We start from the raw sequence: 24,163 nt of genomic DNA, 5'->3' as shown, positions 1-24,163 counted from the left end.
AGTATGATATTTTTTTTTTTTTACTGCCATTTCAGGCAATAGTTCACTCAGCACTATTGGCTGCCATTAGCAGGAATCCTTCCACAGAACCCCAGAAACCCTTTTATTTAACCATGACGTTCTGTAGGATTCAATTTAGGAAATACTTATATAGTACATCACTGACTATACAGGGAACATTGTGGCTTGCTCGATAGGTTTGCACTGTTTATGGTAAATAATTATATGAGGTCAATCCTACACGGCCATACACTAGTAACCCTTTGATTTATCTGAAAAACACCTTCTGACTGTATTGTAATTGCTTCTATCAAGCACATCCATCCAGTACAAGATTAATAGCGGCAGCATGGTTATTAATTCACTTGCAGCATCCAAATAAAAAGTGAGCTTTGCAATGGCCCGAGAATTTGTAAATGAAGCATTTGCAATCTGTTCGCTTGCCAATGATTGTATCAGAAACAATACAAATTTAAATGGGGAGCAATGTGTTGAAGCTGGCAACTTTTCTTCTGATATAAATAGGTGGTGTAGACGAGAGCAGCTGTTTAAGTAGATAAGACAGTGTTGCATTGCTGGCTACATTGTATTCATTGTTTCCAAAAAGAAGACAAAAATATTGCATAGGTTTAGATATGTATCTTCTAAAAATGGACATTTTCAATTTACTGTTATCTAGAATACATATTTATCAAACTATCACCAGCCTCTGATCAGTTGTTAGAGTTGGCAGTGTTGTACTCAGAATAACTTAGCAAACCTTTCTGCAGTGTAAGTTAGCCATGAAATAAACCAGAATTGGAGAGTACAGAACATGATCTAAGCAGGTGCAGGACTTAAAGACGATCTGTCACCACAAAATGCAGTGCAATCTGGAAGCACCATGTTAGAGCAGGAGGAACAGAGCAGATTGATATGTCGTAAAGGACATTATGGTCTGGAAGCAGTTTGTGCTGCATCTTAAATGAGTTATCCCAAGGCTAATGTAAAAAATCGTATAGCCCATGACAATACCTTTCTAACAAAGCTAGAACCAGTCCTGTACCTCACATGGGATATATAGATTTATATCAAGCTGGAAGCTCAAAGGAAATGTATTTTCTGCTGCAGCTAAGAGAGATTGTCCATGCTCTACCTATCACAGCTCAGGAGGCAGTTCTTGGTTCAAAACACCAGTGTTTATTCACACGTGAAAGCAAAACAAAAACGCACCTTTGCAGTGTTGGTGTTACTTCACACCCAATGGCAAGTTAAGAAAACAAAAGCCACCTTGGTGGCAGTTCTGCCTCAGAAAGTTCAAATGCAGGCTTTAGGTGGCATGTTCCCCTGACACAAGGGTCTCCGCTTTCCAGCCCAGCACAGGCCTCAGATCCCAGCACACAGACCCCCTGAGCTCCACTGTCAGACGGAGGTAATCCACCACACCTGGCAGTGCTGGCTGCTTTTTATGCCTGGCAAATCCCGGCCTGGAACATGGGGAGTAGTCACCCACCCAGCACTTTGACTACTCCCAGTAAGATCCGTCCCGGATCAGCTATTACAGCCATGCTAAATCTCACGGTATCAATTAGCAATAGCTGTTGCTGACACATAAAATACAGGCTCTTACTTCACCGAGGCCAGGAACCTCGGTGACACATACCTTCCATCCACGATGATTCCAGGTACCTTCTTACAATACCAAATCAATATCTGATGACAGATTAAATATGCATATCTTTATCCGTGTTCTATATATTTTTATCAGTATCACAAGCAACTTCAAAGTAAAGTAGTTACTAATTTTGTTTGGGTGGTTCCCATGCAGCTGCCATGTATCTGACTCTGGGTTTGGTTATCACCTTGCTTTGCCTGATTGATGAGGGTTGCTGATTGTCTAGCCTTTATACATTCAGGCCTTACTCCATTCTGGTTGTCATATATACGTTTCATAGGTACATTCACCTTCAGATAGTTTGTACTTTGTTCTGTATTATTGAATTTGTAGTTACACAATTGTATCTTGTTCTAGCCTGGTCTGTTTCTGTGCATTCTGAAATGTATAGTTCTATGATCTTTATTTCTATGTTTTGGATTTGTTTGTTGCTGTGCTGTTGTATTGACCTGGCTAATTTGCTTACTTAACTTCAGCAATAAGTATTGTACAGTATTGCTCTGTTTCTGATCACAGTAATTAATTTGCTCTGGACCTGTGTGCCGTACATCTGCCATCCACTCCGTTGCTGGATAGTCTCTTCCTTGTGTCCCTCAACATTCAATTACTTTAATACATTAGTGGTCTTGTTTTTTACAGTATTGATATGTACATTGCTTTTGCAACCACTTGGGTGTTGTACATTTCAGTCCTTCTGTAGGTCCTGTGGGTATCTGAGTACCAAGAGCCACTGTTAGAACTTGCGAAAAGCAGCTGAGGTCTGGTTCTGCTGTCTTGCACATAACTGGTGTTGTTGCAATCAGATGCAAAGAACAATACCTAATTTACAATATGCCAAATATATGTGGACACCTGATTGTCACATCTATAAGAGCTTCCTGGATATCTCTTTCCAAAACCATAGGCTTAAATATGCTTGAGTCTCCTTTTGCAGCTTAAACGGCCTGCACTCTTCTGGAAAGGCTTTAGATAAGATTGTGGACAGTCTCTGTTGGAAGTTCATTCAGCCAAAATAGCAATTTTCAGGTCAGACACTGATGTTGGATAAAACGGTCTGGCTCGCAAATGGCAGTCCATTTTATCCTAAAAGTGCTCATGTGGTTGAGGTCATGCACTTAAGTAAAACCACTTCAGTTCCTCCACTACGAACATCAGCCCTTGTGTTTATAGACCCCACTTTGTCCACAGAGGTGTATTCACACTGGAAAGGGAAATTGCCTTCCCCAAACTAGAAGTGACAAATGTCCTACAAATGTTTGCATGTTGTAGCATTAACATTACTCTTCACTGAAAATTAGATGCCCAGCCTAAGCTCTGAGTCTGAAACTGTTTCTTGCCATTATTCCTCCTCCACCAAATTCTTCATACAGTAGGATGTATTTCATAACTATACACCATACAGTATATGGGACAAAGTACATGTGGAGACCTATCACATCTGTACGAGACTGGGCCCTGTTTGCAATCAACTATACAGCAGTCTTACATTTTCTAGAAAGGCCATAAGATTTTATTGTGTCATTGTATGTACTTGTGCTCATTTAGTGAAAAATGCATTTGTGAGGTCACCCATTGATGTTGGATGAGGAGATCTGGCTCAAAACAACCATTCCAATAATATGCACAAGTGTAAAGATATAAAGAACATCCACATACTGTTATCCTTCCCCTACCAAATCTGGCCTTATGCATTCCAGTAGGTAGCATTCTCCAAACCTAGACTCATCTCTCAGATGGATTTTGAAATATGATTCATTACTCCAGAGAACAAAACACCATTGCTCCAGAGTTCAGTGATGTTACACGGTCCATCACTTCTGCCAGTGTCTGGTATGTAAGAATTGAATGGAGACTCATGTACCATCTGCCATAGCATAGAGTACCAGGCAACCTTTACTGCAGGGGCCTTAATGGAAAATAAGGCCCTGAGGGTTAGCTGCAATATTTGATTAAGAGTGGGAAATAAATGAAAACTTCCTACTTATGCTGACAAAAGTCTAATGGCATGATTTATTTTATTTTATTATTTTGTAATGACACCATCAGTGTAGCTCAAGAACCAGGACAACATGTAGTGATAGCTGTACTGAAGACAACAGATTGTCAGAAGGCTAGAATATATTAAAGTATTACAGTGATATGAGTGATTCCGGACAGTCTAGGAAAATACCATTACATATTATTTGCATAATGTTTGTATATTTTAATGCTAAAAATATGGCATAAATATTAATAGGATAAAATACAAATGTTCAAGCTTTTGTCTCGGATAGGGTTTTAAAAGAATAAGATCAATGTGGGCAGCTGAAATCAAACTAATTTGGGTCACTAAAATCAAATGTTAAAGGCCGAAGCCAAATATGTTCAGTTTAGAATATTTTAGTAGGTATTATAACTTGAATCCAACTCAGATTACGTGTAGAATAAAGCTGGCCATACACATGAGATATTTGTCAGCCGAACCCTTTTAACTCTCTCATGGACAGCAGATGCCACTGATAATAATTAGACATGAGCGAAGCACGCTTCGGATGTTACATCCGAAGTTGCTTCATACAAAACTTCAGATTAATACTGTATGGAGATTCGTCTCCGTACAGTATTAAAATGTATGGGCTCCGATGAGCCGAAGTTAGTTATTCATGAAGTCGCGCGTGACTTTGTTGAATAACTTCGGTAATTGTGGAAAACCACTTTAAAACTTGAAAGCAAACTCAGTTTTGAGGTACCAGTTGGGACCGAAGCCGAGTTCGGTTTCAAGTTTAAAAGTTTTCCACTTTAAAAATCAATTGCCAAAGTTATTCAAAGAAGTCACACGTGACTTCGTGAATAACTAATCGGCACATCATACATTTAATACTGTGCGGAGACTGATCTCCGTACAGTATTAATCCGAAGTTTTGAAGGAAGTGACTTTGGATGTAACATCCGAAACTTGTTTCATTCATCTCTAATAATAATGGTTGGAATTCAACTGCCCAATCCTTTTGTTCTCAGAGAGATAATCCATTGCCAGAAGAGATTGGCAGCTGTTTTTCACCTCTTCTTATTGAGAAACCATACATGTTCTACCAAGTTGCAAATGCATGGGTAAGGGAGGATTGGGATTGATAGCTGACAGCAGAAACAGTATTCAGGTGACAACTAGAGTTGTCGCGAACATAAAATGTTTGCGAACGGGCGAACCGGGCGAACCGCCATAGACTTCAATAGGCAGGCGAATTTTTCAATCCACGGGGACTCTTTCTGGCCACAGTAGTGATGGAAAAGTTGTTTCAAGGGGACTAACACCTGGACTGTGGCATGCCGGAGGGGTATCCATGGCAAAACTCCCATGGAAAATTGCGTAGTTGACGCAGAGTGTGGTAAGTTGAATTTGCAATGCGATTAATATAACCTGCATTAATCGCATTGCGAATTCAACTTAGAGCTAAGTTCCTAATGGTTGTATTGCTAGAATTGACGAATATAACGAATATAGCACTATATTCTCAATCTTCGTAATCTTCTAGCAATACAACCATTAGGAACCGAGCTCTAAGTTGAATTTGCAATGCGATTAATATAACCTGTATTAATCGCATTGCGATTACAACTTAGTCAAATTTGTGACACTGCAGCTTCAGAATGAATCTAAGATGGATGCTGTCCTTGCTTTTTGATAGGAGGTGGGAGGGTCTGGGAGGGAGGGTATGCTGATTATCTGGAAAGTGTCTGCTGACTGTGAGGTACAGGGTCAAAGTTTGCTCAATGATGATGTATAGGGGGCGGACCGAACATTGCATATGTTCGCCCGCCGTGGCGAACAAGCTATGTTCGCCGGCGAATTGTTCGGGACATCTCTAGTGACAACTAACAAGTGTAGAGCTGGCCGAAGACAGTCCATACTTTTCAACCTCATATAACTATGTAAATAAAGTCCACATTCTTTTTACATAACTATAGGGGTATAGAGGAATTTTTCCCCACAGATCTTCTGCTACAGAGGACACATAGTATTATAAATGAAATCTCAGAATTTAGGGACCTACATTGGTGCTCATGTGCCTTATGAGTGTATTCTTAGATTTTAAAGTGAAGAGTCAGTTTAAAAACTTACAGTATTTAGGTAATTCCTTAAAAGTACATGACCAACTGTAAAACTATTTCTGGTCGTAGCCTAGATGCACTGTATTCATTGTCTCATTGTGATTCAGACCATCCTGGGATCTTATATGATTATTTAACTATTATATTCATTATATTCCTAAGGCCAAAGAGTCTATTAAACAGATCATCTATCATATTAAAGACGTTGTAGATGCATTAGCAAATACAGATAATATATGAGATAAATATTTATCTGTATTGTGAATATTGAACTGAACTTTCCAGCTACAAGTGAGACACAATTAATTCTCATCAGCCGTATTGAAATGGGTTAGTACCTGCAGAAATATAACCCGCCATAATGTATTGTCATATGTGACACTGATTAAAAGCTGCAAGGCACTGCTTTCATATTTGTTTTGCCAGTTATTGGACTTTTAATTAAAAGGGTGAAAGGGAAAGAACAGCAAGTTTAATTATGATGAGTGTTACAGTGTTGATTTTGTGTGTGAACACTCTTGGCCAAGGTGGTTCATTGAGTGTTGTAAATGGTAGTTTCATTATTTAAAAGCAGTAAAGATTAACTTGGCTCAGGCAAATAATCAGTATAAACTTACAGTAAAAGCTGTACAGTAAAAAGTAGTCTATTGAAGCTAGGACTAAGCATAGAAATGTATTCAAAAGCAATATCTGAACTAGTGTTGATCACGAATATTCGAATTGCAAATTTTTATCGCGGATATAGGTACTTCGAAAATTTGCAAATATTTAGAATATATTGATATATATTCGTAATTTCGAATACTCAAGATTTTTTTATAGCGGATTTTCGTAATGCAAATTTTTTGCGCAAATTTTTCAATTGCCCAGTAAAAACATGATTCCTCCCTGCTTCTTGCTTGTGGGCCAATGAGTCATTGGCCCACAAACAACTTAAGCAGGGAGGAATCATGACTTTAAATAGGAAAACTGATGAATATTCTAAAAAACTAATATATAGCACTATATCGAATATATTTGTTTTTTCAAATATTCGTAATATTCTAAAACAAGAATATATAGCAATATAGTGAATATTCGAAAAAAAACGAATATAGAGCAATTTAGCTAATATAGTGCTATAATCTTCTTTGTCTAATAGCTGCAAATTTTTTCTCATCTGTAGTTCAGATTGTAAAAAAATTTCAACTATTGAAATAAAAGATTATAGCACTATATTAGCTAAATTGCTCTATATTCAGTTTTTTTTTCGAATATTCGCTATATTGCTATATATTCTTGTTTTAGAATATTACGAATATTCGAAAAAACTAATATATTTGATATAGTGCTATGACTCATTGGCCCACAAGCAAGAAGCAGGGAGGAATCATGTTTTTGCTCGGCAATTGAGAAATTTGCGATAAAAATTCGCATAACGAAAATCCGCATATTGCGCGATCATTATCTAGTCGATTTTTCAAGTAAAAAAATATTGAAGAATATAACGAATAATCAAATTTTCAAATATTCGGCAAATATTCTACAAAATATTCGCAAAATATTGCGAATTCGAATATGACCCCTGCAGCTCATCACTAATCTGAACCACGTTTCTCATTGTCTGGCTTAAAATTCAAAGAAGAGACATATCTGCTTTCTAAGACTTATCTTGCTGAAGGGGTTTCCATTTCCTTTATTTGTCTACGGCATTGCCCTCAGGCCTGTTCTGACCTTTCTCATCCCTCGCTAATCAAGTTATATTGTTCAAAACCAAGACTTTCTTCCTTGATGTATTAAAGTCAGTAAACTGTTTCACTGCGGAGCAAAAAGACAACTTGTTATTCGTCTGTCAGAACTATTCATAAGTCTAGACTGCATTAAACAGCTAGAAGAAGGTGGGAAATCCCACATGAGCAGGCAATTTGCCTTGCATACTAAGATTCGGATTTTACAATGCATGGCGTACAAGACAACTTGCACTTCATCTATTCATCTCACATCCTTCATAAAATTAAGTCCCACGCGCTGCTTAGTATAAGCTCAAACTATTTATCATTAAAAAGGATTCCAGGCTCTGTGTAGAGAATATTGCTGTAAGATTTATTGCCCTTTTTGCTCAGTCCTCACCTATAAAGAACCACAGTTGTCCACCTCTCAGTAATTTGTCACAAACATTGATCAATCTCTTCAGGTTGAAAATTTAACCCAAATACCTCTACACTTCCAAGGTTCCTTCCATTCTTTTTTTTATTTTTTTTACGAACAAGGAAATGGCAAGGTTTCTAATCCTCATCCAATTACCAGGGCAAAGACTGGTGGTTGTTGTCCTTGAGCACTGAACTTGAAGAACGTTGTGGCATAAGACAAGTGGTTTCATTGTAAGACAGGAGTGAATAAAAATATTGTAGCAGTATGTGATTTATTCGAAGCCATCCTCATACATATAATACATGCTCTAATTCAACATTACACTTGAAGGACAGACTGCCACTAGCATTCAAATAGTGAAAGAGATTTTAGAATTAGTCAATGGCGTTATGTGTACAATTTGTGTATCAGTCATAACTATATAAAAGTGCAAGATCTGCTAGAAATTTGCTGTTTACAGTATGAATTAGTGCAGTGATGTTTTTTGATGTTTCTGTAAAAACACAGGAGCCCATTCTGTCATGCAGCTTCTGGTCATGTGTCCGGCTACAGAGACAGTTGGGCATCCAACAGGGAAGACATAAGTGGTAATTAGACATGAGCGAACATTGCAAGTTCAGGTACCCGGACCTGAAGCCAAACTTTTCACTGAAGTCTCGGTTCGGTATTCGGGTGATTTTACCATTTTCCCGTTATAACATAGTTATATCGGAAAATAATAGCATTCTTAAGACAGAATGCAAAAGAATATGCTCATTTAGAGGATAAAAATAAAATTATAACTATTCACTTCATCCACTTGATCGTGCTGCAGCAGTCCCTTCTATGATCATTCAGCAGGACTTGCTAAAGGACCTGCAAAGTGCGCGATGATGTCACCGAGCTTGCCATGTTGAAGAGCGTGGTGACGTCATCGCACACATTTCAAGTCATTTGGCAGGTCCTGATGAATGAAGATAAAAGAAACTGCTGCAGCGCGATCAAGTGGATGAGGTGAGGTTTTTTTTTAACCCCTAAATGGCCATATTCTTTTTCATTCTGTTTTAAGAATGCTATTATTTTCCGATATAACCATGTTATGATGGAAAATAATAGGGTGAAGTTCGGGTCCCCATTGACTTCAATGGGGGTTCGGGGTCAAGTTTGGGTTCGGGTTTGACCTGAAGTTCTTCCGAACCTGAACTTCCACGGGTTTGCTCATCCATAGTGGTAATCACTTGCTTCTCACTTTTTTTTTGTTTGTTTTATACACAATCCTCAGTGTTGGTTTAGTGCAGCAGTCCCTTCTGTTTCCCCTGTACAGTGGTGCTCCCGACCATCCAGCTATGCAGGGAAAACCAGATGTTATGACAACATTGGTGTATTGACTGTGATCTGTCATAGGAGGTTTCATTGTGCTGCCTCATAGGTTTCAGGCCAAGTGGCTTGTGGCCTATAAGAATGAATGATGGGGACTGAAGCCATAGGCTTCTGTGCCCCACTGTCAACTCCTAGCGTCTCAGTGGCAACTGAGCCGCTGCTTGAGGCAAGATTCTGATCTCGCCTCATGGTAGATGCGGCCCTGATTAAACTAGAGTAAGCCTCTAATTATGAATAAAACTGAGCTATAGAAGGTACAGTAAGTTTTATTATGTTAACTAATCTTGTCAACCCTTCTCTGTAACACTAAAACCACTGGCTAAATAAAAGATTCAGATCAGATGTCCCCCCTACACTTGAAAAATTAGAAAGCAAGAAAGAAAGGTGGAATACTTTGGTAAATTCAGAGAAAGAGGGGTAGTAGACGGCTCTACTGCTCAAGCAAATGGTCGAGGTGCAAGGCTGCTGAAACTGACTCACCCAGTCAGGAGTGGATTAATAGTAGGAAAATAAGTAAGCAGGCACACTCTGATTTGGGTCAATATATTAATTTATTTATATATATATGGTCGATGTAGGGTATTTTAAAAAGGTATAAAATCAGGCAAAGATGGGGTAAATAAATTTCCTTTTAGATCGGTAGAGAAAAAATGAATGTCATTCAATGGTAACCAGCTGGTATTAGAAGTATTGATGTAATAACATATAAAAGTGGTAAAAAATGAAAAAGATGAAAAAAAGATGAAAAAATTGTAAAAATAGTATAAAAGTGCGCTAGTAATGCGCTGAAAAAGTTGTCCTTTTATAAAAGAATGTCTTTTCATAAAATAGTCTCAAGAATCATGCGTTTATATTCCTATATAGGATAATATACTTTTGTGTTGATGTCCTCTGGGTGAGAGATAGATAAATGGATACTGTGCCTTATGACTCGTTATGTGGTTCCCGCTGTAAATGGAGAGAACGTGATATGCCTTGTTTGGTATATGTAGGTAGGTAATTTATCAAAGAACCGCAGGCATATACATTACTAGAGTGCAGTAGTGAGTAAACCGCAGGCTTATACTTTGCAGTAGTTAGTAAATGTAACGCTTGTATGCAGATGCTGTGGGAGGAAGGGGCGCTCTGTGCCTGAGTGCGGCGTCCCGCACTGTCTCTGGCGACAGAGATCACTTACCCTTCACCCGGCGCTGCTGTCTTCGGTCCTCTGGCCTTGCTCAGTTCTCCCTGGGCGGCTGTCTTGAATCCAGGAGTCGGCGGTGTAACTCGTTGCCAAGGACGCCGGGAGGCGTGGTTCGCACGTCTGTGAGGTGACGTGTGTAGTCACGTGATCGCGATCCTCAGAGGATTGTCTGAATACCCTTCACTTGGAACGGAGCTAGAAGAACAGGCCGGGACCATTTAGCACAAGCCGGGAAAGATCGCGATCACGTGACTACACACGTCACCTCACAGACGCGCGAACCACGCCTCCCGGCGTCCTTGGCAACGAGATACACCGCCGACTCCTGGATTCAAGACAGCCGCCCAGGGAGAACTGAGCAAGGCCAGAGGACCGAAGACCGCAGCGCCGGGTGAAGGGTAAGTGATCTCTGTCGCCAGAGACAGTGCGGGACGCCGCACTCAGGCACAGACCGCCCCTTCCTCCCACAGCATCCGCATTCAAGCGTTACATTTACTAACTACTGCAAAGTATAAGCCTGCGGTTTACTCACTACTGCACTCTAGTAATGTATATGCCTGCGGTTCTTTGATAAATTACCTACCTACATATACCAAACAAGGCACATCACGTTCTCTCCATTTACAGCGGGAACCACATAAGGAGTCATAAGGCGCAGTATCCATTTATCTATCTCTCACCCAGAGGACATCAACACAAAAGTATATTATCCTATATAGGAATATAAACGCATGATTCTTGAGACTATTTTATGAAAAGACATTATTTTATAAAAGGACAACTTTTTCAGCGCATTACTAGCGCACTTTTATACTATTTTTACAATTTTTTCATCTTTTTTTCATCTTTTTCATTTTTTACCACTTTTATATGTTATTACATCAATACTTCTAATACCAGCTGGTTACCATTGAATGACATTCATTTTTTCTCTACCCATCTAAAAGGAAATTTATTTACCCCATCTTTGCCTGATTTTATACCTTTTTAAAATACCCTACATCGACCATATATATATAAATAAATTAATATATTGACCCAAATCAGAGTCTGCCTGCTTACTTATTTTCCTACTTTGGTAAATTCACCTCGGAAAATCACCATGGCTTTTTGTGACATCTAGAAAGTCTTTAACAAAGATATTATCTATTTTTGAGTGTTACATTATGTAAGGATTACCTAAAATTGGTGTTTCATGCAAAAAGATGTTTGTAAAAGCCTCACAGTATGTCACCTGAAATTATAATATCTTACTTTTAAGAAAAGTTATACAGCTGTACTTAGACATGACTCATATTTATTATTTCTTAACAGATCAATTTACAAAGGAAAATGAGAGTCACTGGCGTTATTACTCAAGGAGCAAAAAGAATAGGAAGCCCAGAATACATAAAAGCATACAAGATTGCATACAGTGATGATGGAAAATCATGGTCAACATATAAAATAAGAAGAACCAGTGAAGACATGGTAAGTTCTTTATGTATACTATTTTAGCTGCATTTTTTTCTATATTATTCTAGTGGTTCAATGGGATTTAATACTCCCTAAAATATTCTGTGATAAAGGATGTGTATACAAATATTATGGGGCACATTTATTAAGACTGGTGTTTTAGACACTAGTCTTCTTAAAAGCCCTGTGCTGACGGTTGTTCCGCTGAAGTTATGAAGAGGCGCCGGCCTCTCCATAACTTCGGCGGATCCTGCTACAGTTCTAAATTGCGGATCCTGCGCCAGTTCTTTCATTTATACCATTTTCTGCGCCTAAACCAGGCATAGAAAATGATGAAGGAGACAGGCCTAATGGCCAGTCCCCTTCCCCGGCCACTATTTTAGACCTGGCGTGAGTGGGGTGAAGTCGCAGATGGCGGCAGAACTAAATCACCCCCGTTGTGTCTAAAAAATGAGCTCACTTTGTAAAATGTATGTGGTTCTAAACATACCAGGCTTAGAACAAGGCAGTCATATAGTCCTTGTCCTGTAGGTGCAATAGTGAAGACAAACAGGAAGATTTATCAAAGTGATGGTTTTTCCATTGCCCTCACCACTTTTCCAAAAAGGGAGAATGGCAAGCAGCTGGCATAAACCTTATGTTTATTCACACTGTTTACTGGTTGTCATGGTAACGTGATGACATCACTGGGTGGAGTGTATGTGTTTAAATCCTGTCTTGCTCACTAATGGAGTATTGCAGTTTGAAAAAGGCTCAGGCTTGAGCCGAAACCAGTCACGGATAATGCTATTATGCGTTAAATAAACGTCTCTTCATATCATCAAGAAAGTGAGTGCAGGTCCTTCTGCGCTATATAGATTTCAGTTTAGGCATACGGTCTGCCAGAGATAAATTAGGCGCAACCTCTGGCAGTGCATGGAGATATCATAGACCAATGCAAAGCTCTGGTCTATGATAAATTCTCCCCCTCCACTGTGTCCTGCTGTACAAGTAGGGAAAACCCATAGTAGAAGTAAACACATTAGGTAAAAACATGCTCCTGTTTCTGCCCATTTTACTCCATAATAAAAGGGGTAATATGGTTGCATGTTATTGGTAACAACAGGGTTGATTTGTTGAGTAAAGATTTTGCATTGTAGTTCAGGAGGTACTGAACCTTGGATTATAGCAGTTTACTAGAGCATGAGGACTGTCACTTGGTGAAAACATAATGTCACCTTTAATACTTGATTGACTGCCTCCTTTTATTTTTAAAATTAGGGTACACCCCAAAACATTGGGAAATATAACCTGTGATAACCCCCTCCTGTCATGCTAAACACACATTCAGATAATACACTGGCTGCAAGGCAGGGCAGCACCTCCAAGGGGTAAAGGGGAAGCTCAGGCCATGTGACCAATTTGGAGACCCAGAAGTTGCAGGGGATGACCCCCGTCAGTCAGTTCGTGTAGGCGTGTGCACACTTACTGCCCCATCATGTCGCACGTCCCAGTGATGTTCACGATCCAATTTGATATCTGCTCTATCAACTTTCGATGTTCTTTTATGCGCCTACCATGGTGATCACGGGTGGCGGGGAATCAGGGTTCCAGGCCAGAGAGGGAGCATGAGAAAGAGAGACCACATCCAAGGGAGGATTCATTTTTTCAAATTTAAAATTATAGAGTTGAAATATGGGAGAAATTATTAAAGCATAATAGTGTGACAACTTTTCAAAGTTTAAGCATTGAATGAAAGGATGTGGCGCGCATTAAATACTGAATAATATATTAAATTTTATTCCCTGTCACCTATGCATAGCAGGTGTTTATTCACGTCTAAAATTGTATAATGCTACCTCCAAACCCTCCCTATCCATCTGCCTCGTCCTTTTTTCGCTAAATTAGAGTCAATACTTTCTAAGTTTTTATGGATCAAGAAGAAACCTAGACTCACTAAACAATACACCACCTTACCCGTCAGTCGAGGAGGTATGGGGGTACCGGATTTTAATGGATACTATCTAGCGGTCCATGGGATGAGATGTTTAGAGTGGCTGCGTTACAAGGGAGATAGACTTGATATTCAATCTGAGATGGCTATTAGTCACTCCACAGTGCGACCATTACTTCTACACGGGAAATGTGCCACCGGAGCATCTATTTGAAACCCCATTACTAAAACTACAATCCAATTATGGAAACAAAAACTGAGTACTCCCCTAATCACTACTACACTCTCCCCTCTGACTCAACTCAGAGATATTCTATACGATGCACCCCTGCAATTTATACATGACACTTCCTGAGTGGGTGAACACATATACTTCACCAGTGGTGGACTTATTAGACACGTGGAGTGGACTGAACATCGAATGGGATAAAGGAGATAATATATCCTCTTTGTCATTTTTACAGCGGTCATATATTAGGGACTATCTAAAACCGGTTTTACCAATAAATAAAACAAACCCAACAAGGTTTGAAAAAATGGTTCTCCAGAGGAAGGAACCTGATAAAAAGATCTCTACACTTTACTCTATGATACTAACGCATTCGAGTCCGAAAATCAATCCTTATATAAAAAGATGGGGATCGGATTTACAATTAGATCTGAAGCAAAACTCCCTGCATAAATGTCTCTCGCTCACCCTGAAAATCTCGACTTGCGTGAGATTACAAGAAAATTACTTTAAAATACTCACCAGGTGATATTACACGCCAGTTGTTCTTCATAAAATGTACCCTGAGGTCAGTGAAATATGTTGGAGATGCAGCAAGGTAATAGGCACTTTTTTACACATCTGGTGGCAGTGTGATATAATTACAAAATATTGGGAACAGATATGTTTGGCTGTCACGAATGTCTGCAAGAATGAGGTTCTGCCCTCTCCACAGGTATGTCTAAATTTACCAGACCAGATAAGGTGCTCTGTTTTCACCAAACGACTCATTACTCACCTTCTGGCAGCTGCACAGATTTTAGTTGCTGTTCAGTGGCGAAAAAATACTCCTCCTTCAATGAAACAATGGGAACTCAGATGTGACGACATATACAGGATGGAGCATATTACACGATGGGAGAATAGACGTACCCCTGTGTTCCAAAAAGTCTGGGGCATTTGGGAGGCTCATAGAGGATTTCATCTTCCTCAGTGAATTTCTTCCCTCTTTCCCCTCTCAGGGCTTAAGAGGATGAAAAGATTATTACTCGTAACATGTCGAAACGGTGGTTGCAATACTCCCCACTCCCCCCCTTCATCCTATCCCATCCCTTCCTCCCCCACTCCCCCCTTACTATGTTATGATAATGCTTCTACATTTCTATATGCAAGTGTGAAATCTAACTAAAGAAAGCCATATATAATGTCATTATCATTTACATTGACAATTGCAACAAATCTTTGTTAAATGCTTGCATGTGTGAGTTTTTTCTGAATAAAAATTGTTTGAATGTAAAATTGTATCATGTCAACCCAAGAATGTAACAGAAAAATTATTGAAATTTATCAATCTGTCAACTAGGTAGAGGAGGTGTATATTACACAAAAAAAATTGTGAATTTCACCAAAAAATGTAACTATTTATTTATTTTTATAACCTGTCTACTAGGTATAGCAGTGGTACATCACACCCAAAAATGTATGAATTTCACCAAAATATATAACTGACAATTTTTTGTTTTGTTTAACCTGTCTACTAGGTATAGCAGTGGTACTATACACTCAAAAATTGGTGAATTTCACCCGAAAATGTTAATGACAATTTTTTTATTTTTTTTAACCGGCCTACTAGGTATAGCAGTGGTATGTAAATGACAAAGTAGTGAAATGATATAAAATAAAATACGTACAAATAAAAATAAATAAATTGATTTATGAGGTGGAGTTCCATATGGAGTAGGAGTTTGAGGAGGCGGTGGACGTAGCGGTGTAGGTGGAAGCGGCGGTGGAGGAGGACGAGGTAGCCAACACAGATTTTTGGTTTTAATTTTATTTTTAAAAATTAGGGTACACTCTAAAAGAGTGTGAAATATCCAAAATACAAGAATAAGCAATTGCGCTGCAGTATAACAATGGCTGGTTAGTGCTGGTATACATGTCTATTCTGCACAAGGTATGGACAAGACCTGAGGGATCCATGCCTGGTTCATTTTAATGAACGTGAGCTTGTCGACATTGGCTGTGGACAGGCGGCTGCGCTTGTCTGTGATGATGCCCCCTGCCATGCTAAACACACATTCAGATAATACACTGGCTGCAGGGCAGGCCAGCACCTCCAAGGCGTAAAAGGCAAGCTCAGGCCATGTGCCCAATTTGATGAAGTTGAAGGGGGCAGACCCGTCATTCAGTATGTGTAGGAGTGTGCACACATACTGCTCCACCATGTTGGTGAAATGCTGCCTCCTGCTAAGACGTTCCATATCAGCTGGTGGTGCTGGTTGTTGTGGCATGCTGACAAAGCTTTTCCACATTTCGGCCATGCTAACCCTGCCTTCTGAGGTGCTGGCGGTGCCCCAGCTGCGTTGGCGACCTCTTCCTCGTCCTCTGCCTTCGCCTTGTGCTTCCACTGTGCCCCCGCTGTCAGGTGAGAATGCCACCAGCAGCGTGTCTACCAGCGTGCGCTTGTACTCGCGCATCTTACGATCACGTTCCAGTGACGGAATTAAGGATGGTACTTTGTCCTTGTAATGGGGATCCAGCAGCGTGGCCACCCAGTAATCAGCACAAGTTAGAATGTGGGCAACTCGTCAGTCGTTGCGGAGACACTGCAGCATGTAATCGCTCATGTGTGCCAGGCTGCCCAGAGGCAACGAAAATCTGTCCTCTGTGGGAGGTGTATCGTCTGTGTCCTCTGTATCCCCACATCCACACACCAGTGATGGCCATGAGCTGGTGTGGGTGCCACCCTGCTGTGAACATGGTTCCTCCTCCTCCATCTCCATCTCCTCCTCATCCTCCACCTCCTCATCCTCCAGAACTGTGCCCTGGCTGGACAACCCAATTGTGTACCTTGGGTTTGTGGGTGCAGGAACCTACCCTCAAAGCCACTTGGGAATGACTGGCTGGAAACCCTACGAAATGATCCCTCTTCCTCCTCCTCCTCCTGTGCCACATCCTCTTCCATTATCGCCAGGAGCGTTTTTTCAAGGAGGCATAGAAGTGGGATAGTAACGCTGAGAACGGCGTTATCGGCACTGGCCATGTTGGTGGATTACTCGAAACAGCGCAACAAGGAACAAACACAGGTATTGCATGGAGGCCTAGTCATTGGTGGTGAAGTGGTGCTGTTCCGCTGAGCGACTCACCCATGCATGCTGCAGCTGAAACTCCACAATCGCCTTCTGCTGCTCGCACAGTCTGGCCAGCATGTGCAAGGTGGAGTTCCACCTTGTGGGCACGTCGCATATGAGGCGGTGAGCGGGAAGGCTGAAGTTACGCTGCAGCGCTGACAGGCGAGCAGCAGCAGGGTGAGAATGCCGAAAGCACGCACAGATGGCCCGCACTTTATGCAGCAGCTCTGACATATCGGGGTAATTTTTAAGTAATCTCTGCACCACCAAATTCAGCACATGCGCCAGGCAAGGAATGTGCGTCAAACCGGCTAGTCCCAGAGCTGCTATGAGATTTCACCCATTATCGCACACCACCAGGCCGGGCTTGAGGCTGACTGGCACAAACCACTCATTGGTCTGTTGTTCAAGGCCCCTGCGCGGTGTGGGGTTTGTCCCCCAAACAGATAAGTTTTAAAACTGCCTGTTGTCGTTTACCCCTGGCTGTGCTGAAGTTGGTGGTGAAGGTGTTACGCTGACCGGATGAGGAGCTGGTAGAAGATGAGGAAGCAGAGTAGAAGGAGGAAGCAACAGGAGGCAAACTGAAGTGCCCTGCAATCCTCGATGGTGGAAGGACATGCGCCAAACTGCTATCCGCCTCAGGCCCAGCCGCCACTGCATTTACCCAGTGTGCTGTTATGGAGATATAACGGCCCTGACCGTGCTTACTGGTCCACGTATACATAGTCAGGTGCACCTTGCCACAGATGGCGTTGCGCAGTGCACACCTGATTTTGTCTCAATTAAAGATTTTTTTGCCCAAAATGGCTGTATTTCAAATGCCTGAATCAAACCCCTGTATGTAGAGGGTGTATCTCACACGGCCTGATCCAGTGTAGGCCTGAATTAAAGATTTCTTTGCCCAAAATGGCTGTATTTCAAATGGCTGAATCAAACTTCTGTATGTAGAGGGTGTATCTCACACGGCCTGAACCAGTGTAGGCCTGAATTAAATTTTGGTGCACTAAATGGCGGTATTTCAAATGCCTGAATCAAACCCCTGTATGTAGAGGATGTATCTCACACGGCCTGAATCAGTGTAGGCCTGAATTAAAGATTTCTTTGCCCAAAATGGCAGTATTTCAAATGGCTGAATCAAACCCCTGCATGTGGAGGGTGTATCTCACACGGCCTGAACCAGTGTAGGCCTGAATTAAAGATTTCTTTGCCCTAAATGGCTGTATTTCAAATGGCTGTATTTCAAATGCCTGAATCAAACCCCTGTATGTAGAGGGTGTATCTCACACGGCCTGAATCAGTGTAGGCTTGAATTAAAGATTTACCGTATATACTCGAGTATAAGACGACCCGAGTATAAGCCGAGCCCCTAATTTTACCCAAAAAAAATGGGAAAAATTATTGACTCGAGTATAAGACTAGGGTGGGAAATGCAGCTATAATGCAGAGTGTATGTGTATATAATGCACACACTCTACATTATATACACACATCTGCAAGAGGGTGACTCCCTGTATTTAATGCAGAGTGTGTGCATTATATACACACACACTCTGCATTAAATACAGGGAGCCATCCACAGATCTCCCCCCTAAACAGTGCCATCCACAGATCCCCCCTAAACAGTGCCATCCACAGATCCCCCCTCCCCTAAACAGTGCCATGATGGCACTGTTTAGGGGAGGGGGTATCTGTGGATGGCACTGTAGGGAAATCTGTGGATGGCACTGCCATCCACAGATCCCCCTACAGTGCCATCCACAGATCCCCCTACAGTGCCATCCACAGATCCCCCTACGGTGCCATCCACAGATCCCCCTACAGTGCCATCCACAGATCTCCCTACAGTGCCATCCACAGATCCCCCTACAGTGCCATCCACAGATCCCCCTACAGTGCCATCCACAGATCTCCCTACAGTGCCATCCACAGATCCCTCTACAGTGCCATCCACAGATCTCCCTACAGTGCCATCCACAGATCTCCCTACAGTGCCATCCACAGATCCCCCTACAGTGCCATCCACAGATCCCCCTACAGTGCCATCCACAGATCCCCCTCCCCGACGCTCACAGCAGTATTCTTACTTTGTCTTTGCTCCGGTAATACAGGCAGTGCGGGGAGCGGCGCTCACTCACTGACGTCACGCGCCTTCTCCCACTAGGCGGCGCAGGCGCGTGACGTCAGTGAGTGAGCGCCGCCCCCCGCACTGCCTGTATTACCGGAGCTAGACTAGACTCGAGTATAAGACGAGGAGGCTTTTTGAGCACAAAAATATGTGCCAAAAAACTCGTCTTATACTCGAGTATATACGGTATTTGCCCAAAATGGCTATATTTAAAATGCCTGAATCAAACTCCTGTATGTAGAGGGTGTATCTCACACGGTCTGAACCAGTGTAGGCCTGAATTCAATATTGGTGCACCAAATGGCGGTATTTCAAATCTCTGAATCTAATCCAAATGTATTAAGAGTGTATCTCACAATGATATCTGCATCAAAGGCTGCCAACAAGTTTTTTTTTGCCTAAACGAGTGTTTGTTTAACAACTGAATTTGACAGCAGTATATAAGCCTGTAATTTCACACGTGCTGATGCTGCAAGGCCTGAAAATAGTGGTTTTTGGCAAAAAAAAGTGTGTTTTTAAAACCCCAGAAAATGATGGGTGTATTTCTAACTTAAATTGCAGACAGACTAATCCAGATGTTGTAGATTGCCAAAAAAGTGTTTTTTGGTAACAGAATATGAAAGCTGTATATATTAAACTTGAATTTAACACTTGCAGATCAGGAAAATACATTTCTTTTTTGCAAAAAAGTGTGTTTTTAAAACCCCAGAAAATGATAGGTGTATTTCTAGCTTAAATTGTAGACTGACTAATCCAGATGTTGTAGATTGCCAAAAAAGTGTTTTTTGGTAACAGAATATGAAAGCTGTATATATTAAACTTGAATTTAACACTTGCAGATCAGGAAAATACTGTTTTTTGGTAAAAAAAAAAATGTGTTTTTAAAACCCCTGAAAATGATGGGTGTATTTCTAGCTTAAATTGCAGACTGACTAATCCAGATATTGTAGATTGCCAAAAAAGTGTTTTTTTTTGGTAACAGAATATGAAAGCTGTATATATTAAACTTGAATTTAACACTTGCAGATTAGGAAAATACAGTTTTTTGGCCAAACAAAGTGTGTTTTTAAAACCCCAGAAAATGATGGTTGTATTTCTAGCTTAAATTGCAGACTGACTAATTCAGATGTTGTAGATTGCCAAAAAAGTATTTTTTTGGTAACAGAATATGAAAGCTGTATATTAACCTGTTCAGGACACAGGGCGTACAGGTACGCCCTTATGACCTGGTACTTAAGGACACAGGGCGTACCTGTACGCCCTGTGTATTTCTGATCACCGCCGCTCAGCGGGCGGTGATCGGAAGCCGGTGCCTGCTCAAATCATTGAGCAGGCACCTCGGCTAAATGCCCGGGGGTGTCCCGTGACCCCCCCCATGTCGGCGATCGCAACAAACCGCAGGTCAATTCAGACCTGCGGTTTGCTGCGCTTTCTGCAGTTTCTGATCCCCGCGTATTATACAGACATCAGACCCACTGGATCTTCAAGAACCAAGTGGGTCTAAGTAAAAAAAAAAGTAAAAATAACGCATTTATCACTGATTAAAAATGTAACAAATAAAATTCCCTACACATGTTTGGTATTGCCGCGTCCGTAACGACATGATCTATAAAACAGTCATGTTACTTTACCCGAACGGTGAACGCCATAAAAATAAAAAAATAAAAAACTATGATGAAATTGAAATTTTGCCCACCTTACTTCCCAAAAAAGGTGATAAAAGTGATCAAAAAAGTTGCATGTACGCCAAAATTCTAACAATCAAACCGTCATCTCATCCCACAAAAATCATACTCTACCCAAGATAATCGCCCAAAAATTGAAAAAACTATGGCTCTTAGACTATGGAAACACTAAAACATGATTTTTTTTGTTTCAAAAATGAAATCATTGTGTAAAACTTACATAAATAAAAAAAAGTATACATATTAGGTATCGACGCGTCCGTATCGACCGGCTCTATAAAAATATCACATGACCTAACCCCTCAGGTTACCACCGTAAAAAAATTAAAACGGTGTAAAAAAAGCAATTTTTTGTCATCTTACGTCACAAAAAGTGAAATAGCAAGCGATCAAAAAGTCATATGCACCCCAAAATAGTGCCAATCAAACCGTCATCTCATCCCACAAAAAATGAGACCCTACTTAAGATAATCTCCCAAAAACTTAAAAAACTATGGCTCTTAGACTATGGAGACACTAAAACATTTTTTTTTGTTTTAAAAATGAAATCATTGTGTAAAACTTACATAAATAAAAAAAATTGTATACATATTAGGTATCGCCGCATCCGTGACAACCTGTTCTATAAAATTACCACATGATCTAACCTGTCAGACGAATGTTGTAAATAAAAAAAATAAAAAACGGTGCCAAAAAAGCTATTTCTTATTACCTTGCCGCACAAAAAGTGTAATATAGAGCAACCAAATATCATATGTACCCTAAACTAGTACCAACAAAACTGCCACCCTATCCCGTAGTTTCTAAAATGGGGTCACTTTTTTGGAGTTTCTACTTTAGGGGTACATCAGGGGGGCTTCAAATGATACATGGTGTCAAAAAAACCATTATAGCAAAATCTGCCTTCCAAAAACCGTATGGCATTCCTTTCCTTCTGCGCCCTGCCGTGTGCCCGTACAGCAGTTTACGACCACATATGGGGTGTTTCTGTAAACTACAGAATCAGGGCCATAAATAATGAGTTTGGGTTTGTTTGGCTGTTAACCCTTGCTTTGTAACTGGAAAAAAAATATTAAAATGGAAAATCTGCCAAAAAAAGGGAAATTTTGAAATTGTATCTCTATTTCCCATTAAATCTTGTGGAACACCTAAAGGGTTAACAAAGTTTGTAAAATCAGTTTTGAATACCTTGAGGGGTGTAGTTTCTTAGATGGGGTCACTATTATGGAGTTTCTACTCTAGGGGTGAATCAGGGGTCTTCAAATGGGTCATGGTGTAAATAAACCAGTCCAGCAAAATCCGCCTTCCAAAAACCAAACGGCGCACCTTTCACTCTACGCCCCGCTGTGTGGCCGTACAGTAGTTTACGGCCACATATGGGGTGTTTCTGTAAACGGCAGAGTCAGGGCAAAAAAGATACAGTCTTGTTTGGCTGTTAACCCTTGCTTTGTTAGTGGAAAAAATGGGTTAAAATGGAAAATTAGACAAAGAAATGAAATTTTCAAATTTCATCCCCATTTGCCAATAACTCTTGTGCAACACCTAAAGGGTTAACGAAGTTTGTAAAATCAGTTTTGAATACCTTGAGGGGGTAGTTAATAGAAACCACCCAAAAACGACCCCATTCTATAATGTAAGCCTCGCAAAGTGACTTCAGACCTGTAGAGGTCCCTAAAAATTGGGTTTTTGTAAATTTATGAAAAATTTCAAGATTTGCTTCTAAACCTCTAAGCCTTGTAACATCCCCAAAAAATAAAATATCATTCCCAAAATAATTCAAACATGAAGTAGACATAAGGGGAATGTAAAGTCATCACAATTTTTGGGGGTATTACTATGTATTACAGAAGTAGAGAAACTGAAACTTTGAAATTTGCTAATTTTTCAAAATTTTGGGTAAATTATGTAATTTTTTTACTAAATTTTACCAGTGTCATGAAGTACAATATGTGACGAAAAAACAATCTCAGAATGGCCTGGATAAGTCAAAGCGTTTTAAAGTTATCAGCACTTAAATTGACACTGGTCAGATTTTCAAAAAATGGCCTGGTCCTAAGGTGAAATAAGGCTGTGTCCTGAAGGGGTTAAACTTGAATTTACCACTTGCAGATCAGTAAAATACTGTTCTTTGGCAAAAAAGTGTGTTTTTAAAACCCCAGAAAATGATGGGTGTATTTCTATCTTAAATTGCAGACTGACTAATCCAGATGTTGTGAATTGCCAAAAAAGTGTTTTTTGGTAACAGAATATGAAAGCTGTATATATTAAACTTGAATATAACACTTGCAGATCAGGAAAATACTGTTCTTTGGCAAAAAAGTGTGTTTTTAAAACCCCAGAAAATGATGGGTGTATTTCTAGCTTAAATTGCAGACTGACTAATCCAGATGTTGTGAATTGCCAAAAAAGTGTTTTTTGGTAACAGAATATGAAAGCTGTATATATTAAACTTGAATATAACACTTGCAGATCAGGAAAATACTGTTCTTTGGCAAAAAAAGTGTGTTTTTAAAACCCCAGAAAATGATGGGTGTATTTCTAGCTTAAATTGCAGACTGACTAATCCAGATGTTGTAGATTGCCAAAAATTAGTTTTTTTGGTAACAGAATATGAATAGAGTTCAGCGGACACCTGGATGTTCGGGTTCGGCAGGATTGGCCAAACTTGAAAAAAATGGTTCGGGACCCGAACTTGACCCGAACTTGACCCTGAACCCGAACCCCATTGAGGTCAATGGGGACCCAAACTTTTGGGCACTAAAATGGCTCTAAAATGGTCCTGGAACGGGCTAGAGGACTGCAAAAGGCATCAAAATGTGCTTAAGAGCATGACAACTGTTCTGCAAACAAATGTGGATAGGGAAATGACTTAAAATAACATAAAATACAGAAAAATTAAAAATAACAATCTGGATCTAGGAGTAGGAGGTTCAGGAGGCGGTGGATGGGTGGATGTGGCGGTGTAGGTTGACGTGGTGGTGTAGGAGGAAGCGGCGGTGAAGGAGGAATAGGAAGCCAACACTGATTTGTGTTTTTTTAATTTTTTATTGGGGTATCCCCCAAAATATTGGGACATATAACAAAATAAAACTAAGAATAAGTGCAATTGAGTACAAGAATGAATGGTTGAGGCTGGTATAAATGTCTATTCTGCACAAGGTACAGACAAGTCCTGTAGGATCCATGCCTGGTACATTTTAATAAACGTAAG

The 24,163-nt window shown here is 40.4% G+C and overlaps 1 protein-coding gene across 2 annotated transcripts in view; it reads left to right on the top strand.

Annotated features, from left to right (window-relative positions):
• EDIL3 (EGF like repeats and discoidin domains 3) overlaps positions 1 to 24,163 on the top strand; it is a 905,544-nt gene that overhangs the window by 694,071 nt on the left and 187,310 nt on the right. For both annotated transcript variants that reach the window (XM_040421516.1, XM_040421515.1), the window contains exon 6: positions 11,730 to 11,885. In XM_040421516.1, coding sequence (XP_040277450.1) covers positions 11,730 to 11,885 — 156 coding nt within the window. The remainder of the gene's footprint in view (positions 1 to 11,729; positions 11,886 to 24,163) is intronic.

The sequence above is a fragment of the Bufo bufo genome, chromosome 2 (genome assembly GCF_905171765.1).
Source record: "Bufo bufo chromosome 2, aBufBuf1.1, whole genome shotgun sequence".
Lineage (NCBI taxonomy): Eukaryota > Metazoa > Chordata > Amphibia > Anura > Bufonidae > Bufo > Bufo bufo.
This window is presented reverse-complemented; position numbering and strand designations above follow the sequence as displayed.